Here is a 27,379-nt window from a genome sequence, read left to right as displayed (position 1 = left end):
CCCAGGTTTAATATAGTTGCCTTTTATCTTGTTCCCTATTCTTATTCATCTCAGAATAGGCTTTCAAATCATAGACTAGAGCAATAGCCTGTCAAGATATGATGGGTTTGTCTGAAAACACTAACTTAGGGGTTCATATATCTTATTGCCCTTTATATTGACCTTCCATCTTTGTCAGACCATCTCTGAAAGGAAAGAATCCTCACCATTTATCAGCAGAAGTGTTGAAGCCTCTGGAAAAGTGTATGGGGTACTTGGCAACAGTTGTCCTGGCAACCCTTGATCAGACCCATCTGTCACCATGGACCGGGTAGGGTGGGTATTTGGTGAGGATATGCCAGCAGGATTTCTAAAAGCACAAAAGAATGTGAAATTAGACTCCCTTTGTGGTTTCTGCCAAAGCAGAACTAAAAATAGATTGAGCTGACCCGTATTACCTGCTGAGAGTCTATTTTGAAAGTGGATGTTTCTTCCTAATAGAATAAATATGTCACGACTAGGTTCCCTCCAAGGGGGCCATTTCATGTTAGGGAAACAGAGTCCGTGATGAAATCACCTGGCTCTGTGGAGTCTCCCTGACTCTAAGAATGGTGCCCAGGCTCCAAGGCTTGTAACCTAGCACTGGACCTCAGACCTTGGGCCTCGGGTGGAACATGCAAACCCGAGAGGCCACCCCAGTCTGAGACCATGTCTTCAGCACATATTTCTTCCCTTCCACAAGCAGGGTTATGAAAGGCACAAGCTTTGTGTCATAAGTCTTCCATCCTGGAGTCCCAGAAATAGAAATAAAAGGTGGTGAAGCATGTCTGCTTGTCAGCATATGGATTCCCTGCCGCATGTTCCAGATAACCTAGGCCTCTCACTCAGAGCTGACATATTAAGAGAACATCTTAGGAATGGTTTAACTGCCACACCCCCAAAATTGTTTTTAACTTGATGGAATGGAGAAAATATTTTTTAACATGTAGCCAGTTAAAATAAAGGGGTCAAAATCCTTTAAAATATTGGCAACATTGTCCATGTTATTGCTTATCTGATTTCTCTTAGCCTTGCATTTCATAAAATACGAGAAGTATAGATGAGAATAACATGCTATCGTAATTGACAATACTTCACATAGTCAGCCCTCTGTATCTTTGGGTTCTGCGTAATTACGTTGTTGCTTACGTGTACTACTAGGTGCACCGGTTAATAATAGCAGATTTTGTAATCAAAGAAAACACGATCATTTCAAGAAAAACATCAAAAGTGCTTTATTCAAAGTAATTTCCATCACTAGCTACACATTTCCCCATCTTTCAGGTAATTGTGGATTCCGTCCCAATAAAACTTTTCTTGTTTTGAGGCAAACCATTCAGAGAGCCAATTTTCCACTTCTTTGTATGTTTTGAAGTGCTGCTCAGAAAGTGCATGTACCATTGATCAGAACAAGTGGTAATCTGAAGGAGCAAGGTCTGGTGAATACAGTGGGTAGGTTAATACTTCCCAGGCAAGATCTTTTAATGTGTCTTTAACTGGGTTTGAAGTGTGTGATGGTGCATCATCATGAAGCAAAATTACTTGGCTGTGTCTTCTGGAACATTCTGGTCGTTTCATGATCAAAGCATGGTTCAAATTGATTATTTGTTTTCGGTAGCGATCAGTATTAATGGTTTCACCTCGTTTAAGAAGCTCATAATACACCACACCTTCCTGATCCCACCAAATGCAGAGCATTGTCTTCTTTCCGAAGCAATTTAGCTTTGCAGTCAATGTTGATGGTGGAACTGGATCAACCCATGATTCTGTGCATTTGGGATTCTCAAAATAAATCCACTTTTCATCGCCAGTCACAATTCAATGCAAAGAAGACTTTCTTTTGTGTCGTTGAAGCAACATTTTACTGATGACTTCTTGGTTTTCTATTTGTCTTTCATTCAGTTGATATGGCACCCATTTTCCTTCCTTTAAAATATTTCCCATTGCTTGTAAATGATTGGAAATTGTTTGCTGAGCTACGTTTAATCTTTCTGCAAGTTGTTTTTGAGTTTGACACGCATCTTCATCCAATAATGCTTGTAATTGTTGGTCTTCAAACTTTTTCAGTTGACCAGGACTTTCTTTGTCTTTCACATCGAAATCATCACTTTTAAAGTGTTTAAACCAGTGTTCACAAGTGTCTTGAGATGGAGCATGTTCACCCTAAGCTTCCCGAAGTATTCAGCAGCACTTTTCTTCAAAATAAAGTAATGAATTAAAACTTCCCGCAAATGCTCTTTTTTTGGCACGAAATTCGACATTTTTAAGTATAAAAATATCTATGATGTTAACACCTTCAGAAAATTTGACTTATGAAGTTTTGAAGCTTGCTGTCAATACAACAAAATAACATACATATCAAATCATCTTATATATCAGCATATGTGTAACTCCACCTATTGAAAAAAATCCGCATTATTAACTGGTACACCTAATATGTAGTTTGGCCTGAGATGGTTGTGTCTGTACTGAACATTTACAGACTTTTTTCTTTTCATTATTCCCTAAATAATACAGTATAACAACTATTCACATAGCACTTCCATTGTATTAGATATTATAAGTAATCTAGAGGTAATTTAAAGTATATGGGAGGATGTGCGCTGGTTATATACAAACTAGTGGCCGGGTGCACGAAATTCGTGCACAGGGGAGGGGGGGTGTTCCTCAGCCTGGCCTGCACCCTCTCTAATCTGGGACCCCTCGAAGGATGTCCTACTGCTGGTTTACAGGGATCGGGCCTAAACCGGCAGTCAGACATCCCTCTCACAATCCGGGACTGTTGGCTCCAGCCACTCACCTGCCTGCCTGCCTGCCTGATTGCCCCTAATCACTCTGCCTGCTGGCCTGCTTGCCCCCAACTGCCCCCCCCCCGCCAGCCTGATCACCCCCAACTGCCACCCCTGTTGGCCTGCTCACTCCAAACTTCCCCCATCCCGCTATCCTGATCACCTCCAACTGACCCCCACTGATGGCCTGCTCACCCTCAACTGGCGCCCCTGCTGGTCTGCTTACCCCAATGTCCCCTGCCATCCCATCCTGGCCTAATCACCCCCAGGGGACCCAAGGTCCCAGCCCCTCCTTTTTTTCTTTTTCTTTTTTTTCTTTTTTTTCCCAGCGCCTCCTTGAGCAGAGGCCAGTGCCAGCTGGAAGCAAGTATCTAGGATTTATTTATCTTCTATAATTGAAACTTTGTAGCCTTGAGCGGAGGCCAGGGCCAGCCAGGGCAGGTGGGAAGCTTGGCTTCCTCCATCGCTGGAGCAACCCAAGCCTCCTGCATGCTCCAGCTCTGTGGCCGGCTGCCATCTTTGTTGGGTTAATTTGCATACTCGCTCCTGATTGGCTGGTGGGCGTGGCTTGTGGGTGTAGTGGAGTGATGGTTAGTTTGCATATTTCTCTTTTATTAGTGTAGATTAGTGTAGATACTACACCATCTTGTATAAGGGAATTAGGCATCCATCCAATTTGGTATCAACAGAGGGTCCTGGGACTAATTCCTTGCAGACACCAAGGGATGACTGTTGGGTTTGTGTTTTGTTTTGTTTTTTTTAACTCTTCCATTGTTTGATTAATGAATATAGGACTCAGATTATTAAGGGATTCTTTTATTCTTTCCACCATTACCTGATTTCAGAAAAATGTACAGGTGACTGAATGTCACCAGCTTCGGGTAACCAAGATGAGTAGAGCTGTGGTCCGGGTCTTCTGACTCTGATTCCCCCTCTTTCCATTGCCTTATGCAGCTTGCCAAAGAATTTTTCAGTGTATATATCAGGCACCCCCAACATAAGTATTACATACAGAATGGCTTTTTAAAACCATCACATTTTATCTTGCCTACTGCATCTGTGAGATAACTCACTACTTGACTCATGGTTATATGTACTCAGAAGGTCAAAGTTTTAACATCAAAAAAATCAGCCAAGCCAAAGCTCTGTACTCATGGTTTTCAGGGTAGGTAGTACAATTTTGCTTTTATGAGAAGATGGTATTGGCCAGATGATCTGCAGGGAAACCTCAACATTTCTAGGAAACGGAAAGCAACAATGTCCTGCACCCAAGAGAATCCTGCTGGCTGGTTCGGGGTTACTGGATTTGCCTAAACTAACTCCAAGTCCATTGAGGATGAAAGCTGTACAATCTTATCAAAGATCATATGAGAATGAAGAGAGGAAATCTGATAGTAGCAGCCCACCATACTGGGTTACACTTTGTTTTCATATCCCAATCCAGCTAATTCCCTAGAAAACCATTTGCCTGCTAGTTCTAGGCCAGTATTTCCCACACAGTACAGTTTAAGCAGGGTTTCCCTGAATGTAAATATGCAGCCACTGAGTTACTCCCCCAGAAGCATCATGTATCGCAGTACCTGACACAAAGTGGGTCCTAGATAAATGTTAGGTTGTTCTCTCCCCTGACAACCAGTCTAGGTTATCCCAGCTCTGGGTCAGACTTCTGATCAACAGAACTGTGAAACTGTAGATTTCTGTTGCTTTGTCACTAAGTTTGTGGTGATTTGTCACAGCAGCAATAAAAAACTGACACTGGTGGCAACAGCAAGAAGCGAACACTAGGTGTCAGACATCTTGCAAAGGTAGGGTTGACATATCTTGGCAACCAATTGGAAATGTGAGGAAGAGGAGGGTGTTACAGATGGTCTTTATGGATCCCTTGAGGTGGGCGATTGAGTTAACAGAGGGAAGGGGCAGAGCCTGACTTTTATTTAGCTCCTTAGAAGTCAGGAGATTTTTCACACCTCTCTCATTCACCTGAAGAGCCCTGTGCATGAGATGCTTGGTGTAATGTCCTAGTATTTGGAGATGAGGAAATGGAGAATCCAAGGCATTAAGCAACTCACCCTCATGGAAGGCAAAGCAGGGAGAAGAACTCATTCAGATAGCACACTGGCTCCAGGCCAGTGCTTCTCGGCAGGAGATGCATAGCAGGTAGCATTCTGCGTCTGTTGAATCAGTCAGAGTCAGGCCTGCCCTTTGGTAGCCTGTGTTTTAGTGATGGAGAAGAGAGCTTGGTTGTCATGGGAGCGAAAACCTAACATTTACTGAGCACCTGCTTTGTTCCAGGTACTGTGCTAGATGTTTCACTTCCCCTCATCTGATTTTGTCTTCATAGCAAACAACCAGATACAGTGGCAGCCAGGTTCCTGGTTTTTGTTTGTTTAATTCTCACCTGAGGATATGCTTCTGTTGATTTCTAGTGAAAGGGGTTGAGGGTAGGGGAAGGAGGGAGAGAGGGAGACAGGGAGAGAGAAGCATCAATCGGTTGCTTCCTGTACATGCCCTGGCTGAGGATTAGACCTGCAACCTAGGTGGGTGCCCTGACCGGAAATTGAACCTGCAACTTTTTAGTGTGTGGGACCATGTTCTAACCAACTGAGCTACAGCCAGGGCAGCCAGGTTCCTGTTCTGCACACCAAACAACTAAAGCTGAAAGAAGCCAAATAATTTGGACAAAGTTCTTGCAGTAAGTAAAAAAGAGGCCAAGACTGGAATCCTGCTCCATGTCCAGGCCCTTACCCTTTCAGAACACTGTGCAGGGGTGACTGGGAGGGGGCCTGCAGGGGTCGGGGGAGAGGCTAGAGAAGCCTAGATACTGAGGATGCCTGCTCCATAGCTTGCCCCATAATCAGTTTATTCTCCATACTGAATAGACCGTAGAAACTAAAATAAAAGCAGTTCGATTATTTCCCCTGCAGAGCAAAGACAGAGACCTCAGTCCCCTGAGTCCTTTGCGGTCCCACCTCTGCTGCATGTTCATTTCAGAGACATACCTCCCGAGCCCATCGGAGACATCATATGATCTCTCTGCTCTTTTCCCCATTGTCACCATTGATCATTTAATCAACTAAATGTTTTTTGAGGAAGTGATTATGGGGCTGGTTGACTGCTTTCAAAAACAACAGGCTAATTATCTCCATGTGATGGATGAGACCCAGGGGGCCACAGAGGTGGACTGGCTGAATTGGTGGTTTCACTGGCGGTCTGCAGGGCTGCTCTGGCAGGGAGAGTGGCCAGCAGCTGGAGAAACAGTCCTTTTGCTTCCACACTTGTCTCCCTTGGAGGCTCTGGCCAAGGTAGAACACCACTGAGGGAGAGAAATTTAGAAACAGACTTAGCAGAAATACCCAAGTGCCACTCAACTGTCCACACCCAGCCGGCCCTGCAAGCCAAGGTCAAGGGTGGCCAGGCCAGGCCTGACCGACTGGGCAAATTGTGGGGATCATGCCAGTTGTGGATGAAGGCGGGAGGCTCCGTGTCCAGGCCTCCGTCCCCAGCCCTCACCCCCTGCTGCCTCAGCAGACTGCCTATTTACAGGAACCTTGGCTTGTTAATTAAGTTGAGTGTTTCTTTGCCTAATTAAAAAATGAAGTGAGGAGAAGTCTAATAATGACCGTCATTGTTGAGGAAACTGTTCCTGCTGTGTCTTTTTCTATTCCTCTGTGGTGGCCGTGAGGGTTAAAGGACAGTTCAGGTGCAGTGTTTAGCACAGAGTCTGACACATGGGAAGCTCTTGTTATAATAAGAAATAGAGAGTTCTGGCCAGCCTGAACTTTTACCCTCCTTCCCCAGCCAGTGAAGCCAATAGAGATGGAAACACGTGTGCACGTCCAAACATCAAATAGAGAGTGGATGACTGAGAGCTGGCGCTTTCTTAGATACTCAGCACCTGCTGCAGGGCCTGGGGCAGGCCCTGAACCAGCACTGCCTCTGGGGTTCTGACTGGGCAACTAGTGGGGATCAATGCCAGTGCCCGGTCACTGGGCCCTGGGGACATGCAGTAAATGGGCAGTTATTTCTTGTCATTCAGGAACAATGCTCCACACGTTGTCTTTGCAGGCTTTTCCTTTCAGGTGTTCAGAGACTTGTCACTTGTTCTCAGGGTTTCTGACAGCAGACAGCATCCGGTTCTAGTGGAATGAGGCAAACTGGTCCCTACTGCATGGCCAGGCCAGAGAGGCTTCGGGAAAGCACAGAGAGGTTAACATGATGAATCTGCTAAGTCCCTTGGAGTGGATGGATTTAACTTCCTACCCTGCCCTTCTATGCTAATAAGGAGTAGGTGTCTGGCCACTTTTTAATGCAGAGCAGACTTGCAGCCCAGGGGAAGCTCCGGGGCACAGAGTGCAAAGGGTATGAGACCTTCCCCAGTAAACCTTCCCAATTAAATCAGCAGGCTGCTGTGCCATCTGACCCCTGACATAGGAAGGGTTCTCCCTCAGCCGTCGGTCAGGGCAGTCGTCAGAAAGGCCATCGAGTTGCCACAGCTCGTCTCCTCACAGAAGCAATTAGTGGTGCACAGTGACGCCTTGATAATGGCCACTCACTCTCTGTGGTCAGTACCCCTGGGATGTTCAAGTTTTTCTCAATCTCAGGTTTTACTATTAGTAAATGCAAGCTGGGTAATGTCACGATAGGGTCAGTTGGTATTAAAATGTGATGGTAAAATTCTTGATGCTCATCAACTTCCCAAGAAAGCCTTAGGCCTTCCTTTGCTATTTTAATAAATTAGTACAACCCTTCTGAGAGCTCAGTGGGTCAGAGAGACAGAATACCAGAATATTAAGTCACCAGTGACTTGACTTCATAAAAGTGGATGGATAGACACAGAGAAGTTAAACAACTTGACCAAGGCCCCGCAGCCAGAGGTGGAACCAAGCCCCCAGCACTCTTGTCACTACACCATCCTTGTTTTCATTTTCTTCTACATGAATTTTGCATTGCTAACTTCAGTTTAGTGGTGAAGAAATTAAGGCTCTGGGAAAGTGCATAAACTGCCCAGCTCAGAGTCAGTTAGAAAGACTGCTAAAGCTTTATGATTTTCAGGATTATTTCTGAATCCATTTCCTAGTTTATTATGAGAAAGCACCTAGACAGTATAATAGAACTTTAAAGCATAACTAATTTTCCTGAATGTTATGAAGCTGTTGAAAGTAAGCAGCTCTGAGATGATTTATAGCTTAGCAGCCAACATTTGGATCTGTCCTTTACTAATTGTGATGTTGGGTAAGGGTTCTATAAAATAATGCTCAGTGTACTTACTGTTCTAGTTCTTAGAAGATTGTGTACATCTCAACTTCTGAAGTAAGTCTACAAAGTATAGGTCATAAGAACTTCATCTGCACATCTATCATATCAGAGGCTTTCATCCAACAAAGAGCAAAGCCCAACTCAGGTAGAGTAGCTGATAAGATCAAGGCGAACCTTAGTTTAGAGATGGAACCAGACACCGGATCAGTTACTCCCATGGCTCTGATCACTGTCCACATGTTCCAGCTTCGCCTTCAGGCTGGCGGCAAGATGGTGGCTAAAGTTCTGGCCTCCTATCCAAGGGAAATGCAGAAAAGTCCATGAAATAAGGATCCTGATATCACTGATTAGAGGATTTGGGCACAGGTCCATTCCTGAACCAATAAGTGTGTCTAGAAAATTAAATGCTGACTTAAGTCAACAGAGCCCACCTTTGGAGTGAGGTTGCCTTGGCTTTCACTGAGGATCATGGGCCCTCAGGTAGAGAGGCACACATCTCTACAAAATTTGGGTTATTTTATAAGGAAGAAGGGCTGAATGAATGCCGGACATGTGGCCAGCAATGTTCATTATGCCATGATGGTTATCCTGGGCAGCATCTTCCCCATACTAGTGCTGAGATGTTGGCAGTTCTAGCCCTTGATGTTCAGAGGGAGAGAGGAGGCCAGAATGTGTCCTGGGAACTAGGTCACATGCTGTCTGTACCCTGCGACCATTATCTATGGGCCACAGCAGTCCTGCAGGAGGCGCAGTCTACATTTGCTGTTGTTCTGGTTGGCAGAGGCTCCGGCTAGGTCCAGGCAGACCTCCATGAGGTCTGTACTCGATAACTGACTCCGGCTGCCTCAGCAAAGACAGACGTGATGTTTCTCAGGTCCCAGCTTCTGTGGGAGCTTCTATAGCCACTTGCACACTGTGACCCTCAGTCTGGCTGTAGCTTTGGAAGAGGAGTCTGAAACCCTCAACCCAGGACGTTCTATCAGTGGAAGTATCTTAGTTTCCTCTTGCTACTGTAACAAATTACCACAAACTTCGTGGCTTCAAAATAAGACAAGTTTATTGTCACCCAGTTCTGGTGACCACAAGTCTAAAGTGGGTTAATAGAACTGCATTCCTCTGGAGGCTCCAGGAGATAATCCATTTATTGCCTTTCCCAGCTTCTAAAGGCCTCCTGCATTCTTTGACTAGTGGCCCCATCCAGCAATGGTGTCAGTCCAACCTCTGTCTCTGTCATGGTTTGTCCTGACTCTGACCCTCCTGCCTCCCTCTTATAAGGCCCCTTAGATTATATTTAGCCCACCCAGATAATCCAGGATACTCTCCCCAGCTAAAGATCCGTAACCCAATCACTTATGCAGCATGCCTTTTGTAAGGTTTCCTGATATTCACAGATTCTGAGAAAGAGGCGGTGAGTATCTTTGGGGCCATTATTCAGCCTACCACAGGGAGGAAGCAAGCAGAGGTCAAAATACACTTGTTCTTCTCACTTGAAAATGACCTACCACCTGTTCAGGCCTCCACAGCATTTGCAGCAGAGCACAAGCTGACTTTTTCATCATTCAGAATTTAAAAATCAGTGTACATAATTTAGATGCACAGAATTATTTTTCTTTTCCAATTGTGAGTGTGAGCATTATAAATTGTTTTCCAAGTTTAAACTAAGCCCAGTGCAGTATTATGTGCTCCCTCTCCTCCATGAAATCAGAAGACTTTCTCTTCCAAACTGACCCAGATTTAAGAGCATGCTCATAGAAATGGAACCCCAGCATAGGTTTGGAATCTGGAAACTACAGGAATTTGCTTTGCCAGAGGCCACGATCTGCTTTTTTATAATAAGCATGAACTTCATTACATTATGGACACTTGGACTCTCAACTGAATTTGGAGATGGAAAAAAAAAAAAGACTCTTTCCAGACCCCTGCAGCCTAAACATTTAAACCTGCACTGTGAGAATAAATTACCTTTCTCTTATTGTAGTTGGCATTGCAAAGCCGGTAATTTGAGCATTGAAAAAAGGCATTTACCAAATATTGTGAGTGACACTAGGAAGTTTTCTTACAAAGCTCACAGAATGGTGAGCTGGGGGTTCTGAGGTCCGACCGCAGGTTACAAAACGGCAAGTGGAAGAAAGTAAATAACAATACCTGGGCTCCCAAACTGATGTACTAAGGCAGCTCTAACTTAAAGACACTCTAATCCTTTCTTCTTTTTTTAATATATTTTATTGATTTCAGAGAGTAAGGGAGAGGGAGAGGGAGAGTTAGAAACATCAATGAGAGAGAAACATCAATCAGCTGCCTCCTGCACACCCCCTACTGGGGATGTGCCTGCAGCCAAGGTACATGCCCTTGACCGGAATCAAACCTGGGACCCTTGAGTCCGAAGGCTGACGCTCTATCCACTGAGCCAAACCGGATAGGGCTAATCCTTTCTTCTTAAGTAGCGTATCTGACCAATCCAAAAATCATGTAGTGAAGTAGCTATTTTTCTTTTAAAGTATCTTTCAGGCATCAAGTCTTCCTAAACAATACAATGCCTTAGAAATATTTCCATTTTGAGTTAGCCTGAACAATCATTTCAAGTGCAGTTTCTAGATCATATATTTGAAATAGTTGACTAGCTGTGACTCTCCCTAATTACATTAATTGTGAAAGTAGAGTGAGCTAGAATGTTAATACTTTCATAAATGAAGCCATTTATAATCACCAAGGAAACCACATGTGCATGACTAGCTTCCCTAAGGCAATCTGTTTCATAGGATTTATTTTATATCTCAGCAGAAAACATGTGTTTTGTTACACATCTTTCTTTCTCTTTTCCTTTTTGGAAAGAACACTATAGCTTTTTTAAAAACCCCATGAGCTGAACCACCTAGTGCGCTTGACAAGTCCTCCTTGAAACAGGTAAATCAGTGGGCAAAAATCCTAGAGTTGCAACAAAGGCTGTGGAAGCAACTTCATTACATAAGTGGAGTATTTAGGTAGGTAGGTAGGTAGGTAGGTAGGTAGGTAGGTAGGTAGAGAGAGAGAGAGAGAGAGAGAGAGAGAGAGAGAGAGAGAGAGAGAGAGAAAGAAATACTGGGCCATAAATGTATCAAGCAGTAGATTTGAGCTCTCGTCCTCACCCTTGCCTTCTCCTGGAGTCTGTCCCTTTCAGGAGTTGTGTTTCCTATTAATATAAAAGTGTTTTTAAGTCATTAAAGGGCAGCATTTCCAAGAGGAACTTAGAAAAGCAACAAAAAAATGAAATCTTTTTTTTTTTTTTTTCGTTGTAACTGTTCTTAATGTATCTGTCTCTCTTTGGTTAAGAAAGAGGTTCAGCCCTAGCCAGTTTTGCTCAGTGGATAGAGCATCATCCTGTGGACCGATGGGTCCTGGTTTCAATTCCAGTCAAGAGCACATGCCTGGGTTGTGGGCTTGATCCACAGTAGGGGACATGCAGGAGGCAGCAGATCAATGATTCTCTCTCATCATTGATGTTTCTATCTTTCTCTCCCTCTCCCTTCCTCTCTGAAATTAATAAAAATAATTTTTTAAAGAAAGGGGTTCAAATTTATCTCGAGAATTGACTCCCTTTGCTGTTGAAATTCCTGCCAAAATTGTCAGCATTCCCCCGTTGATGACAGAAAAAATAAAGTGTTCACTACAGGGACTGCTTGTATAAGCCATCTCTTGAAGGAAAATGGCATTCCAGCGTCATCACAGCAAAGAGTATCTCTTCCATTAGATCATCTCAGCCATCCCTTCAAAGGCTTCTCTTAACTTCATGATAGAGCTTTCTCTGCCCTGCTTCTTCAGTCTCCATGCAATGTGGACCTAGTCTAGAAATATACAAACTTTAGATAAAGGACCCATTGGGGGAAAAATAAGAGATCTTTTACTTATCTTCTCTAATTTCTTTTGAGTGTAAATATTACTCTAGATGTTGTACATTCTAAGAAGTATCTTATTTCTTAAGAAAAGGTATTACCCATTATTTTTTATACTTTATTTCTCATTAAATGCTCCTAGTTTCCCCTAAGTAGGCCACTGTGAGTAATGATTGTGTCTTGAAATAGTTTTGTGTAGGGTACTTTACTCGGTACTTAACAGAAAATACCCTTTGATTCATAAGCTAATTTGGAAGGGACATACTGGACGTAACTCTGCTACTGAGCTGAAGACAGGAAAGGACCTATAAATAAGGTCTGTCCTGAGGCCTAGATACACTGACTCCCGAGCAGTCTTCTGGAGTGGACAGTCTGGTTTCCAGTATGAATGAGAGTGAAGTCATTGCTAAAGGGTCAGCTAATGTCAGTAGCAAAGGAATAGGATTAAGTGTCCATCCAGGCAGTAGTGTACCTTTCTCTGTGTGCCCCATTTCATTGCACTGTCTGCAGAACAGGCTGAAGAAGGCCACGCAGCCTCTGTGTGCAAGGTACCTGGCTCCCCGCTTGCTCTGAAGATGACTGATCTTAAACCCAAAAAGAAGAGGGAAGCATTTAGGGCCCCTCAGACTGGTGGAAAGCCCTCTAGTGATGAATGAATAATGACTGGGGCCCTTTCTGACTGCCAGAATTCAGCTTTCAAAATAATGGTTCTTTAATCCTCTCTTTATTTCTCATTGTGAGATGTCTCACTCTTCTTATGTTCACATTTACCCTACCTCCCATCCAGAAACAAACACAGAAAGCTTCCTAAGCTTTTGCTCTCGAGGCTCATGTCTCAGTTAATTGATTGGAGTCACACAGCCTCATGGAACAGTTTCCTCTTAGTGGAGGGAAAGTGTTGCCTTTCAGCCATGGCCATCCCTCAGCAGAGACCTTGTTACATAGATCAGTGGTTCCCAAATCTTGTGGTCTCAAGACCCCTTTACATGCTTAAAAATTTTTAAAGACCTCTGAAAGATTTTGTTTATGTGGATTGTACCTATCAATATTACTGGATTTGAATTTAAAACAGAAATTTTTAAACAAGTGTTAATTCATTTTAAAAAATAATAAAAATCCATTATCCTATATAATAAAAGCCTAGGTGGCATCACACCCTCGCGTGACATCATCACAAGATGGCCGGCAGGGGAGGGCAGTTGGGAGTGAACAGGCCAGCAGGGGAAGGCAGTTGGGGGCAACTGGGCCTGCAGGGGAGGGCAGTTGGGTGCGACCAGACTGGCAGGGGAGGGCAGTTGGGTGCAACCAGGCCTGCAGGGGAAGGCAGTTGGGGGCAACTGGGCCTGCAGGGGAGGGCAGTTGGGTGCGACCAGGCTGGCAGGGGAGGGCAGTTGGGTGCAACCAGGCCTGCAGGGGAGGACAGTTGTGGGCAAGCAGGCCGGCATGGGAGGGCAGTTGGGGACCATCAGGTCGGCAGGGGAGGGCAGTTGGGGGCCATCAGGCTGGCAGGGGAGGGAGTTGGGGGCAACCAGGCTGGCAGGGGAGGGTAGTTAGGTGTGACCATGCTGGCAGGGGAGGGTAGTTAGGTGCGACCAGGCTGGCAGGGGGGGGCAATTTGGGGGGAACCAGGCCTGCAGGGGAGGGGAGTTGGGGGCAACCAGGCCTGCAGGGGAGGGCAGTTAGGGGTGAGCAAGCCAGCAGGGGAGGGCAGTTAGGGGCGACCAGGCTGGCAGGGGAGGGCAGTTGGGGGCCACCGGGCCTTCAGGGGAGGGCAGTTGGGTGTGACCAGGCCTGCAGGAGAGGGCAGTTGTGGGCAAGCAGGCTGGCAGGGGAGGGCACTTGGGGGCCATCAGGCCGGCATGGGAGGGCAGTTGGGGGCAAGATCGGGCCAGCTGGGGAGGGCAGTTGGGGGCAAGATCAGGCTGGCAGGGGAGGGCAGTTGGGGGCCATCAGGCCAGCAGGGGAGGGCAGTTGGGGGTGATCAGGCTGGCAGGGGAGGGCAGTTAGGATGATCAGGCCAGCAGGGGAGCAGTTAGGAGGCAATCAGGCTGGCAGGTAGAAGCGGTTAGGGGAAATCAGGCAGGCAGGCGAGCGGTTAGGAGCCAGCAGTCCTGGATTGTGAGAGGGATGTCCGACTGTCTGTTTAGGCAGTTGGACATCCCCCAAGGGGTCCCAGATTGGAGAGGGTGCAGTCCGGGCTGAGGGACACCCCCTCCCATGCACAAATTTCGTGCACCAGGCCTCTAGTGTTACATAAAGAACATACTTTTATAAAAACAACTAAAACTTTTACTACAAAAACAATGATAAGAAGAGTGACATTGGTTTGCATTTTTTTATATGTCTCTTATGTATGACTTAAAAGAAGATAGTTGGATTCTTACACCTGATTAAAGAGTAGGAAGAAAATCGACCTCAAACAGATATATCATTAGAAAAGGTAATGTTTTAATAGCTTTTTTAGATAATTGTGGAAATTCTCCTTTATTACTATAGAAAAACTCAACAAGTATAATCTCTCCCTTTCGCCTTTGTCCAAAACTGTCTTATATACCCAATGTTGCCTCACTGTCTTTGGACTTTTCATGGAATTATCATGCCTATGTGAATTTTCCATGCGTACATATTAAACTTTGATTTTCTCCTCTTTAAAAATAAAACTCAACAAGTAGTAGTTTCTCAAAAGTTAATTGCCATGTGGAATCTAGAGTCATATTAAAGAAATTCTTCTACTTGGTTACATGAAAATGCATTGGTCTGCCTTGCATGTTGAATGATGTTCTACCCATGAATGATTTTGTAAATAACATGATGCATTGGTCATTGGGAAATTATTGGTTCACCAAGTTATGCAAAGCTTCCAAATGTCAACATATTTATATTATGAAATGTTTTAAAATTACATTTGTTAGTAACAATTTAATAAGAAAAGTATTTAAGTATTGGGAAACTGTCAAACTCACAATGGCAGATAAACTTTTTCCAAAATTCTAGTTTTCACTTGAAAACTCAGGTTATATCAGAGAAACAGATGCTGTCACTGGTTTTCCATGAAGTGATAGACTCACTTCTTTCATTTTTAAGAAAATTATATTTCATGAAGCAAGCAGCTAGTTTAGCTTGCAGCTCAATCACACAAGTTTTTTTTCCTCAAGGAAACCACCGCCATTTGACATGGAGAAGTGCTTCAGCATACTTCCTCCCATTTTGTCATATGGGGTATTAAAAAGATATATACTCAAAAGTTTATTATTAATAAAATTAATAATTGTTTATATCTTATTAAGGACATTCTTAAGAGAAACTGGGCATTTTCCTGGGGATGTGGCAGTAAAGAATAGAGTTTGGTGCCACTGACTTGATTCATGCTAAGACACCAGCAGTTTTACCCACCATTGCTTTTGCATCATCAGAACAGCTATCAACACAATGAAAAAGGCAAATAATGCCTTTGAATTATTATGGAAGTATATTTGGCCTTACAAGCTGCCTAAAGGATCTTGGTTACCTCAACGGTCTGTGGATCACAATTTTTATCACTGCTGTATAGATAGCAATTAACCTATATAAAGCTCACAATATGTGCCCGACATGGTTATAAGCATTAACTATTTTAATCCTCAAATGTGCAGATACATGGAGGCCTACTAGCTTCTGATATTGATGCTGCTCTGCCACTGGATCATGGGAGCTAATTAAAATCTGAGAAATTTTCAGTAGCATAGCTGCCAGGGGTGTAGAGCTCCATTTTCACAGTTTCAGAGTGTTTAGACCCTTAGAAATTCATTGATTCAACCTAGGTTTGCTTGGTGGGTGCTAGGTCTCTAGCATGTGTCAGGCCACAAAATACATTGCTTTTCAGGGGTCTTGGGAATGTTTCCTTCCCACACACACACACAGTTTTCTTCCCATTTCTTTAATATTCTTTCTCACACTTTCTGGACCTCAGTCTCACATCTGGAAAACCTGACCAACAAGAATAGCCTTCAGTGTCATGCCTTCAATGAATTACATCTGTCCATCAGTAACACAACAGTGATGAGTCTTGCTTTTTCTGTTGTGATCTTGAGGTCACATTATGTTTTTAACTGAGCTTTGTTCCCACACATATTTATTTATCCCATTCTCTTATTCTTACCTTGAAGGACAAAGTACCTATGGCCAATCCCCGCTCCATCTTTTCAGGCAAAAGGGCTATTTCCTTCCCCATTTGCCCTCAAGTGAGATATTTTGCCATAAATGTTCCATTTTCTAGACTATACATATTGATTTGGATTTTTAAGGCATTGTGAGGCTAAGAGCTCACTCAAATCCTGAATTAATCTGAAAGCCAGGTTGAGTAAAAGCTAGTATTTACTTGGTTTCATTATAACTCTAAATGCCCTGTTGAAAAGAGGATGGACCTAGATTGATTGACAGTTCTGATTGTTGTTTTGCAAGTGTGGCAGGGATTGTGATGATGTGTATTATCTCTGCAGAGAATTTGCTTGTTAGTGCTGAGACTATAATTCTTTCAGCCCAAAACGCAGGCTAAAAGGGGAATTGTACTTACAGGACTAAAAAAACTTACATTGGGTCCAAGAGTGTTTATGTTTTTGTCTCGCTTTCATTCCTTACTGTGAATAGTAACTAGGAGACAGGAACTTCTACATTTGGCTACTGAGGAAACAAGCTCATGAGAGGAGCCCAGTCTAGCCCATAAATAACTTTTCCCCCCAGGGGGTTCAGATATCATCTAACCTAACAGCTATTAGTCAGCAATCCCTGCCTAGTGAGATTTCTTAGGAACATCTTTTAACTGTACTCTCTGCCTTCAGTATCCTTTTTTAAGTTTTTCAGCTTATGTTTCCCATCTGAGCCTAAAATACCCACAGTGTTGATAGACACAGTGGTAAGTTAAATTAATCCTTTACATCTAGATCTCTTCTGGAGCTCTATTTTTATATCCTTCTGATGAGCCAAGACTGGATGTAGAGCAGACACCTGCCATATATAGTGTATGGAGGTAGAAAACTAGACTATTAGAGATGGCACAGGCAATGAAGCACCCGTCTGAGTTTATTCCCAGTCTTTTCACTGATAGACTGTGTGACCTTCATTGTCCCCTGAGCTCTGCCTTTATTCCCAGGTCTGAATTCTCATGCCTTAATCCACCAGAACTTATCACTCCCCACTCTATCCCATGGCACTTACACATGCCCCATTTTAGTATTTATTACATGATGTTATCTATATATATAAAAGCCTAAACTACTGGCCGACTGGCCAGTAGCTATGATGCGCACTGACCACTAGGGGGCAGATGCTCAACGCAGGAGCAGAAACCACAGGCATGGAAACATGGAACAGACTGATGAATCTCAGAGTGAAGAGAGGAGGGGGAGGGGGGAAGGCAGTAAGAGATTAACCAAAGATCTTATATGCATACTAAAGGCCCTCAGCCTGGCCTGCAGGAATCAGGCCGAAACTGGCTCTCTGACATCCCCTGAGGGGTCCTGGATTGCGAGAGGACACAGGCCAGGCCGAAGGACCCCACTGGTGCATGAATTCGTGCACTGGGACTCTAGTAAAAAATAAAGATAAAATTTGATTTTTATAAAATTAAAATGTAAATTTCTAGCTTGTGAGCACCCTGAAGGCAAGAAGAGTGTTTTATTTAGTCTTCTATTTCCAGCATTTATTTAAACATCATTTAATCAGAATAGAATATTTAGCACCCTCAATATGAAATTGAAATATTCTTTTCTTGTAGCATATGAAGAAAAAGCACATATGTGTCTCTTAACAAGATATTCTACTTCTGCATTCCATACCCCATTCTTAGAATGTTTTTAATTAAATTTATTGGGGTGACATTGGTTAATAAGATTATATTGGTTTCAAGTGTACAATTCTATAATACATCATCTGTGTATTGCATTGTGTGTTTACCACCCCAAGTCAAATCTTCCATCACCATGTATTTGACCCTCTTTACCCTTTATTATCTCCTTCAATCCCTTCCCTCTGATAACCACCATACTGTTTTCTGTATCTATGAGTTTTTGTTTGGTTATTTATCTTGTTTTCCATTTGTTGCTTTCAGTTTTATAACCCACATATGAGTGAAATTGTAAAGTTCTTGCCTTTTTCTATCTGACTTATTTCACTTAGCATGATACTCTCAAGATCCATCCATGTTGCCACCAATGGCAGTATTTCATCTTTTGTGACTGAGTAGTAATCCACTATATATATGTACCACATCTTCTTTATTCAATCATCTATTGAAGGACACTTCAATTGTTTCCATGTCCTGGCTAATTATAATAATGTTGCAATGAACATAGGGGTGCATATATCTTTGCAAATATATGATTTTGAGCTATTCAGGTATATACCCAGGAGAGGAATTGCTGGGTCATAATGTAACTCTATTTTTAATTTTTTTAAGAACTGTTTTCCATGTACCAGTTTACATTCCCACCAGTAGTAAATGAGGGTTCCTTTTTCTCCAAAACCTCTTCAACACTTGTTATTATGTATCTTGTTGATTATAGCCATTCTAACAGGTGTGAGGTGGTATCTTATACTAGTTTTGATTTGCATTTCCCTAATAGCTAGTGAGGTTGAGCATCTTTTCATATATCTGTTGGCCATTTGTATGTCTTCTTGAGAGAAGTGTTTGTTCAGGTCCTCTGCCCATTTTTTAATTGGATTGTTTGTTTTTTGGTGATAGTTTGTATGAATCTTTTATATTTTGGATATTAACCCCTTGTCAGAGCTGTTGTTTGCAAATATCTTCTCCATTGTATTGGTTGCCTTTTCATTTTGTTGATGGTTTCTTTTGCTATGCAGAAGCTTTTTAGTTATATATAGTCCCATTCATTTATTTTTTTGCCTTTACTTCGCTTGCCTTTGGGCTCAAATTCATAAAATTCTCTCTAAGACTAAGTTCTCTAAGTTTAGTACCTATGTCTTCTTCTATGTAATTTATTGTTTCAGGTCTTATTTTTAGGTCTTTGATCCATTTTGAGTTAATTTTTGTATATGGGGACAAACAGTAGTCTAGTTTCATTTTTTTTGCATGTGGCTTTACAATTTTCTCAGCACCATTTATTAAAGAGGCTTTCTTTTCTCCATTGTATGTTTTTGGCTCCTTTGTCAAAAATTATTTGTCCATATACACATGGGTTTATTTCTGGGCTCCTAATTCTGTTCCATTGGTCTGTGTCTGTTTTTCTGCCAATACCATGCTGTTTTTATTATAGTCACTTTGTAGAATAATTTAAAGTAAGGTAGTATGATACCTCCAGCTTTGTTCTTAAAAAAAAAAAAAGAATATGTGTTAACCTTGATCAGCTGATGATGTGTCTTATGATTGAATAAAGTAGCTGAGGTACACAGCTCTCCCTGAGCTGGGATGGCCACAGTACTGGTCCTTTCTATTGTCCTTCTAGCAACACTGAAGGAACTCATCTCACAGACAATGATCCGCTGGGCCCAGGAGGACCAGATCCAGGACGCAGACCTAATCCGGATGATGTTCAACCTCCTCCGGAGGCAGTACGACAGCATCGGGGAGCTGCTGCAGGCCCTGCGGAAGACCTATACCATCAGCCAGGCCTCCGTGAGTGACACCATCAACCTGCTGGCTGCCCTCGGCCAGATTCGCTGCCTCCTCAGCGTCAGAATGGGCAAGGAAGAGGAGCTGCTCATGATCAATGGGCTGGGGTAGGTCATTCATGGTGAAGTGCAAGTCTCAGAAGAACAGCACTTGGGAAAACTGGTTTACCTTGCTGTACAGATGCTCCAGAGTCAAATCCTATACCATCTCTGTGTGCCCCTCCTGCAGGCACCCCGTGGGATTACATCCTTGCCACAGCAGTCACCTTTCATAACCTGACAGACCAAGCTACCCGCTAGATTGAAGGGACATTGCCAGAAGAAGTGGAGAGGAGTCTTGGAGAAAAACAGTTATTTAGCTTGAATCCGATGCAAATAGTCTCAGGGAAGCACTGAAAAAAATTAGAGGAAGGGACAGTGTGTTCAACCCAATAAGAGAGACACCTTTTGAGCCTATCGGCTTGTGACTAGAAAACTTCTGGGACTTCCCTCTGAAACATTACTACCTGAACCTTTCTTTCTCGGGACTATCCTTGAGTGTCATTTTTGTCAGTTCTGCGATACCTTTTCCCATAACAATAGCTTGTGTCTCATCCTTAGAAGCCATGTTGTCAAAAAGATAGCATTTTAGACATTAAAAAGGCCTCCTTTACTTGGGTAACATAGCACGCCCATTTTGCAGATGAGAAAATGAAGGCCTAAATAGGTTCACTGACCAGCTCACAGTTTCACTTTATTAAAATCAAGAACTAGAACTGCAGCCTTCCCGCTGTTGACTGTTCCATCCCACCACTCTTGAGCCTCTATCACCAGGGCCCAGGGCAGGGACTGTGAGGATACCAGATGGGGTGGGGGTATGCGTGCATTCCTCAAACTCATTTCCAAAGAAGAGTCTTCCAGTAGAAATGAAGAGACTTTATGGAAAGACAGAAAAGCTACCCAATCAGCCTCTCCCTCAGCCCTTGCAGTAGACATAGCAGCAATAAAAGCTGCTGGTGTCTCCTCTTAGTGGCTGCAACACTGGGGTGGGATGGGTAACCCCTGCCAGACATCACACAGTCACGTCACCAGCTGCTCCGGTTCTAAGATTTGCCTGCAGCTTTATTTTGTGAATTTCTGTTAAATGACTTAAAAACATAATTCCTTTTACATTTTGTTGTTGATAATTTACATTGGATTCTGAGGACTGCTGTCCTCATTGTTATCTAATATACAGTTGTCCTAAGAAAAGGGTTCAGCCCTATGGTTAAGAAAACTGAAGTACATAGAGACATAGACATAAGGACAACAGTAGAAAAAAAAATAATACCTGGAGGAAGGGAAATTCAGTGATGTAGGCTGCCAAAAACTATTACAAGTACAAAGACCAAGGAGCCACTGCTTACTATGTCATTAGAAGGAAATGTTTCAAAGAGAGAAAGCAAGTGCTTACTAGAGATAAAAGAGCACAGACTGTTCCTATCAGTTAAAAACACCCCCCACACATGTTCCCACTGACCTAGTGCCTTCTTACTATATTTTCAGCCTGTCCCATTTACACAGTTTCACCCTTAGTGTGTGTGTGCATTTGTGTGTTCTCATCCCTGAATTTCCATAGCATTGAAGTAAGCACAAGCTGACATCTCTCTCTGGTCCTTACCCTAGAGACATAATGAACAACAAGGTGTTTTACCAGCACCCCAACCTCATGCGCGTCCTCGGCATGCATGAGACGGTGATGGAGGTGATGGTGAACGTGCTGGGTGCAGAGAAATCTCAGGTAATGCCAGAACTTGACCCCTGGGCAGGGACACAGGAGGCGACCTGCTTGCAGCCACATGGCTGGAGCCCATTGATTCAGTTACTCTTTCCAGGGAGAGGGAGGGGTGTACACAGTGCCAGGAAGGAGCCCACAGGTGGATGATGCTGCTCAGTGGCCTCCAGCCAGAGCCAGAGCTTCAGCCTCGGAAGCTCGGGCGCTTTTCTCACTCGTTCCACTGGCTTTCAGCTGCTCTGTGTATGGTCTCTGTAGCCCCGCCCCCTCCCAGCTGGAATTCCTCTTGGTCCGCTTAGGAGCCTGGTGTGTCCTGTGCTGTGTCAGCACATGGCTGTTTTAAAGGAGAACAAGATCTCAGTAACGATCCTGGCGGCATCCCCTCGGGAGTGTGCAGGTTTCCTCTGAGCCACGCTCCTGAGGATGTCCTGACCAGTCCCCATAAGGTGCCCGCTGTCAGGGGGAGTTCCTGCTGGCAAGGAGGAAGGAGGAAACAGGGCCCAACTTGTCTGGGATCCTCCTCAGAGTGAGATAGCTTCTGAAAGCAGAAGATGGAGTATGTTTTCAAAAATGGGTTGGAAATTTTAGAAAGCCGGGGTCCTAGGAAAGCGGTCCTGCCAGTATTGAGAGGCAGGGTGTGACAGAAGAACAGATGCCAAGCTCACTTGCTCCCGTCTGCGCTCTTGGGAAAGTAGATTCTCTCTAGAAGATCCCTAAGCAAAGGTTCGGTGCCTGAGCAGGTGTCAGAACATTGCTTCTTTGAGCGCCTCCATGTTTCTAATGGGGGAAGCGAGGGCTTCCTAGGATCCTGAGCGAGATTAACTCTGACACGATTTACTGAGCACTATTGGATCAAAACTAAGACATGGCCAGGCCCTGGAGATGCTAATTACTTTGATCAGCAGAGAAGCCAAACACAGTCAACAGTAAGAGAACATGGCATCTCAGTGCTAAATTGTGTGAATCCAGTTACAAGGGCTATAGGAGCTCATAGGAGAGAAGGACAGAACTAGTTGGGGAAGACTCACAGACTGAGAAGGTGATGCCTTGAGGCTTCCACAACTAGAGGGCCAGCCTTTACCCAGAGGACTCGGGTTTGACCTATCGCTGGGCCTCATTGTCACCCATCTCCCTCCTGAAATTTCCCATCACAGTTCTGTCCGCCCCCTTCCTAGTCAGAAACAACAGTCTGGTGTGGGGTCGTGCAATTTCACGTGGCATCTGAGGATGACTGCAATTCTTGTTTGATGTCTGTTTCCTTTGAGAAAGATATTTCAGGAGCTATAACTAGCTGTCAGTATTTTTGGAAGCCTCTCCTTAGGTGTATACTCTGTCTCTCCTATGAATAAGTCTTGGCACAAGCTGGAGGTAAGGAGAAAACTTATTTTCCCAAACTGTTCACAGCTTGCCAGACTTCAACCTAGGACTCTTTGAAGTCAGACTTTCCAGAAAGACCTCATGATAGATTCTTTTCCTGACACTTCCTACTTCTCCCTACAGATCGCTTTTCCAAAGATGGTGGCTAGCTGTTGCCGCTTCCTTTGCTATTTCTGTCGAATTAGCCGGCAGAATCAGAAGGCCATGTTTGAGCACCTGAGTTACCTGCTGGAGAATAGCAGTGTTGGCCTAGGTATGTCACGTTGTAACTTCCACATTGGGGCTCAGAAGTGACACTCCCCCTGCTGACCACTTACTCAGGAGGTGAAAGGAAAGAAGCCACATGCATTCTGTGGGATTATTTTTAATATTTTTTATTGATTTCAGAGAGGAGAGGAAGAAAGAGAGATAGAAACATCAATGATGAGAGTGAATCATTGATTAGCTGCCTCTTGCATGCCCCATACTGGGGATCAAGCCTGCAATCTGGGCATGTGCCCCGATCAGGAATCGAACAATGACCTCCTGGTTCACAGGTTGATGCTCAACCACTGAGCAATACCAGCCAGGCTCTGTGGGATTTTTTAATAGGAAAAGGACCCCTGCCTGGTCTAAAAACGAATGAAATAATGAGTCCATGTCTCTGCTCTCCAACGAGTAGGGATGTTGCTCCCAGCCAGCACCAGTGACAAGTTTGTGGGCATAGTCATACAGTTTTACCTCCTCTCTCTTGGGACCAGGTTTATAAAATGCTGCCTGAAATTGCAGATATAATCTGGGGATACAGCTCCTCCCAGCCCACTCAGTGGACCATGGAGCAGTGCTAATGAGACCAAGGTCATGGATGCAGTCCCTTCCTGGCAGGCTGGCTGTAGGCGGCATGCCTGTCCTATCGGCCAACCAGCCAGTGCTTTCCATAGCTGCAAGGTGGATAAACAGTGTGAACCCACCACCACCACCACAAGAAAAGTAGCATGAAACACGTGCCTCACTCAATGTTCTGTACGTAAACCAAGTGACGCAGATACACACATCCGTGCACTTGAAATCTGAAATTTCAGGCTTCCAATTTATCAACTGCAACCTCAGGCTACCGACCTTTTTGTAAAATGCCACCTGAGGTTTTCTTAATTCTGGCTTAAGTACCAGACAAAGAAAAACCAGACAACATTGGTGACCTGATAACTATATGAGCAAATGCTGTTTGAGGCTATTTTTAAATTCTAGGTGGTGGCTCCAGAAATGGCCAAGTCACTTGAGCTTAGTTGTTCAAGCGACATCTGCGTCTGTGGGGTGATCATCAAATGAGGGCCCCAGGAAGTTTCATGCTAGAAAAGCACTTGAAAATACGTGGTCCCAGTTGATCCCGTGAACTGATTTTCCAGCTTAATCTGTACTCAATCAGTAATGGGAGGAGGGGGGTGTTAAAAGGAGAGGGAGCATGGAAGAAAATAGAGCTGTTCTTAAGTTGGGCAGGAGGTCCCCTCAGAGAACAGTGACCTGAGCCAGGTTTAGTGTTTGCTGTCCTCTGCTGGCCAGTTGTGTGCACTGCAGTCTCAGCTCAGCGAGGGGTGTTCTCTTGGTCCCTTTTTCTCTCTTTCTTTCTTCCTTCCTCAGCCTCCCCATCGATGAGGGGATCCACTCCGCTAGATGTGGCCGCTTCCTCCGTGATGGACAACAACGAGTTAGCACTGGGCTTAGAGGAACCAGACCTCGAGAAGGTACCTGGCCCTGGGGAGGCACTGTGCTTGCTCTTTCCTGCGTACAGAGCAGCCAAGCCAAGCAGCAAAGGCTCGGTGGTTCCATCAGAACCTCCTTCACCCTCAGTGAAAAGGGGTGGAATGTGAGTAGCTGGCAGCGCATGATAGTTAGGAGCAGAGCGTCTCCCGTGGGCAGAGATTGCCAACCTCATAGGCATGGTATGTGGACATTTGTGTATGTGAGGCCCAGCCTCAAGGGTCCACATGGAACACTCCCAGGCACCTATGGTTTCTGATCAAGTTCTGGGTCCCCAAGTTTATAATCACATACCAGAAAGACATGACAGAAAACTGTATAATCAGCATAAAGGAAACCAATGCTACACATGACCCGTCCACGTACAAATAAGACAGAACTGAGCTGCCCACGCTGGGACCATAAACTACGCCTCTGGTGGTGGTGGCCGGGGCGGACTCACCCAACCTCTCCCCACCCCATTCTGAGACTGTTTCCTTGACCCGGCAGCTGACAAGAGTCACAGTGCGTTCTCTGAATGTGGGGAAGAGCATCCTAGTGAGGAGGGGGGACAAGTCAGAGGTCATCCTGAGGGGCGAGTTTGGGAGTGCATGGCAGAGCAGCTCCTACCCCTGGTGAGGGGATCAGGAAGGAGACTCAGAAAGTGGTGAGCTGAGGGGTGAGTAGGAGCTAATCATCCACGTGCCAGGAGTGTTTGAGGTTCAGAGAGGAGAGCATGGTGTGCCTGAGCATCGGGGAGCTGTCTATGACAAGAGCGCAGAGTGCGTGGGGGGAGTGAGAGATGAGGGTGAGGAAGGAATTGGACTTTATGCTACCATCACAATTAATAACAGAAGTGCACGCCCTACAGAATCCCTGCTTGCCAGACCCCACTCTGAATCACCTCACGTGAGCCTTGGAACATGCCGTCTTATTATTGCCCCCAGTGACAGGAGAGGAAACTGAGGCAGAGAGAGATTAGGTAGCATCTTCAATATCCTGGGGCTTATAAGTGTTGTCAGAGCCAGGCTTCAAAAGTATCTGGGCCCAGGGGCCATGCTCTAGTGAAGTGACAGGGCCTCACTGTAGAGCCAGGAGGAATGGAACCACTGGAGGTCTTCAAGCAGAGGAGCAACACCACACAATTTGCATTTTAGCACAGCCTGGTTTCAATAAGAAGAAGTGATTAGAACAGAAATAAAATAACCCCATATACACACACATTCAAATGCTGTGCCACAGTGCCACATACATCCACGGTCTCTGCCTCTGATGGGACAGACTTCACTCAAACTCTATTATTCATACATTTAAACAGTAATAAATAGCAGTGTTTTAGGTGGTGAGGTGAAAACTGGCGCCTGTATAAAAAGGTAGCTAATGGTTCTCTTACAGCCAGACAGGGCCACAAGGTTTAGTGCTCAGTTCCCCTCCTCAGCCACATTCATCTTTTCAAACTACACTGCTCAACAAAGACCCCGAGCATCTCTTGAAAGGTGCAGATATGATCAATGGAGGCCAGGGGGCTGGGAGAGGGGGAAGCAGGGACTTAGGAAAGTCTGTAAAGGGGATGATGAGGTGTGCTGCCCCCTTTCAAGTGGTTCCAGCAGCTTAGCACAGTGCACAGACTTTGTTTAGACCACTGTCGGGAAATTTCCCAAGCTTGTTCCTGGGAGAGATGGAGAAAGGGCCAATAAATGCTGCAGTTCCTTCCTTCTTTTGAACACAACAGAAATTAGGTCTCTTAAGAATGAACTACAGCAACAACAAGAACACACACACACACACACACACACACACACACATTTTAGGGGCCAGTGAAATGTCTGGTACCTGTAATCCTGAAAATTCTGCCTAATTCCTACCTTGATTGATGTTTTTCCTGGCATTTTAAAGGCCAAATCAAATCTAAGCTCCAAACAGAATAGTTTCCTTATTGGTTTAAGAAGGACGATAGTTTCTTACTGAGTTTTGACTTCGATTCATTATTCTTGCAAACTGAGTTCAAGTTTTTGACATCAGCAAATACATTATTCACTTGACAAACATTTATTGAGCACGTAATATGCGCCATACCCTGGGGATTTTTCCTTTGTATTAAATTTGTTCGGGTGACATTGGTTAAAGACCGTGGAGATTAAAAAATGAAAAAGAAACCATTCTGACAAGGAGGATTTTGCTGTCCCGTAGATTTTCCTCTTCTCCCTGTATACATAAAATATCCAAGGTTATATTAAAACTAGAGGCCCAGTGCATGATTGAATCATGCACGTGTAGGGTCCCCTACACGCTTTCGCTTTTCGCGGTGGAGCTGGGTGCCTATCCACTGGTGCACCAGGCCTTTCAGAAGCCTCCGGCTCGGCGGAGGCTTCTGAAAGGCCTGGTGCCGGAGCAGACAGGCACCCAGCTCCCCCACTTTTGATGGTCCGTGGCCGCTGAGGGGGGCTGCCGCGGACATCTGGCTACCCTGCCGTTGAGAGGCGCAGCTGGGTGTCCACGGCAGGCCCCCATCAACAGCAGGGTAGCCCCCCTCAGTGGCAGCCGATCCGTGCCTCTCAATGGCTGGATAGGCCAGCCCGAGTCCTGCCCCCCAGCCTCCCGCTGCCCAATCGTGGGCGTAGCGGAGTGATGGTAATTTACATGTTACTCTATTATTAGATAGGATAACAACTGAATTTCAAGAAAATGTCTATTTGCCAGGCTTTTGCTTGACACCTAAAAGTGGGCAGGTTCTAACATTCTACGTGATCACAGAGCTGAGATCTTATGGTAAGTGTCTGGTAACCTGGAAGCAAAGGGAACACTACCAGTCCTAATCTATAACTGGCTGCAGCCTCTTTACCCCAACCTTCATCTCTTGGCCTTTCCCTTGGATAACTGTTGTTGATGCAGAACTTGAGTAGGGACCTCTGATTAGTCAAGGGCCCACTGAGAGTCGACCAGTGACTGGATATTTGGTCATGAGACACCATGGCCAAGTGTACATGGCCAGCCGA

The 27,379-nt window shown here is 44.6% G+C and overlaps 1 protein-coding gene across 3 annotated transcripts in view; it reads left to right on the top strand.

Moving 5' to 3' along the window:
* RYR3 (ryanodine receptor 3) overlaps positions 1-27,379 on the top strand; it is a gene marked incomplete at its 5' end in the record, with an annotated part of 535,717 nt that overhangs the window by 368,887 nt on the left and 139,451 nt on the right. For all 3 annotated transcript variants that reach the window (XM_079768748.1, XM_079768746.1, XM_079768747.1), the window contains 4 exons: positions 19,372-19,645; positions 21,182-21,296; positions 22,791-22,920; positions 24,285-24,388. In XM_079768748.1, coding sequence (XP_079624874.1) covers positions 19,372-19,645; positions 21,182-21,296; positions 22,791-22,920; positions 24,285-24,388 — 623 coding nt within the window. The remainder of the gene's footprint in view (positions 1-19,371; positions 19,646-21,181; positions 21,297-22,790; positions 22,921-24,284; positions 24,389-27,379) is intronic.

This window comes from Cnephaeus nilssonii, assembly GCF_951640355.1.
Source record: "Cnephaeus nilssonii genome assembly, chromosome: 4".
Classification (NCBI taxonomy): domain Eukaryota; kingdom Metazoa; phylum Chordata; class Mammalia; order Chiroptera; family Vespertilionidae; genus Cnephaeus; species Cnephaeus nilssonii.
The sequence above is the reverse complement of the archived record's forward strand: the minus strand, read 5'-3'. Positions and strand labels throughout refer to the sequence as shown.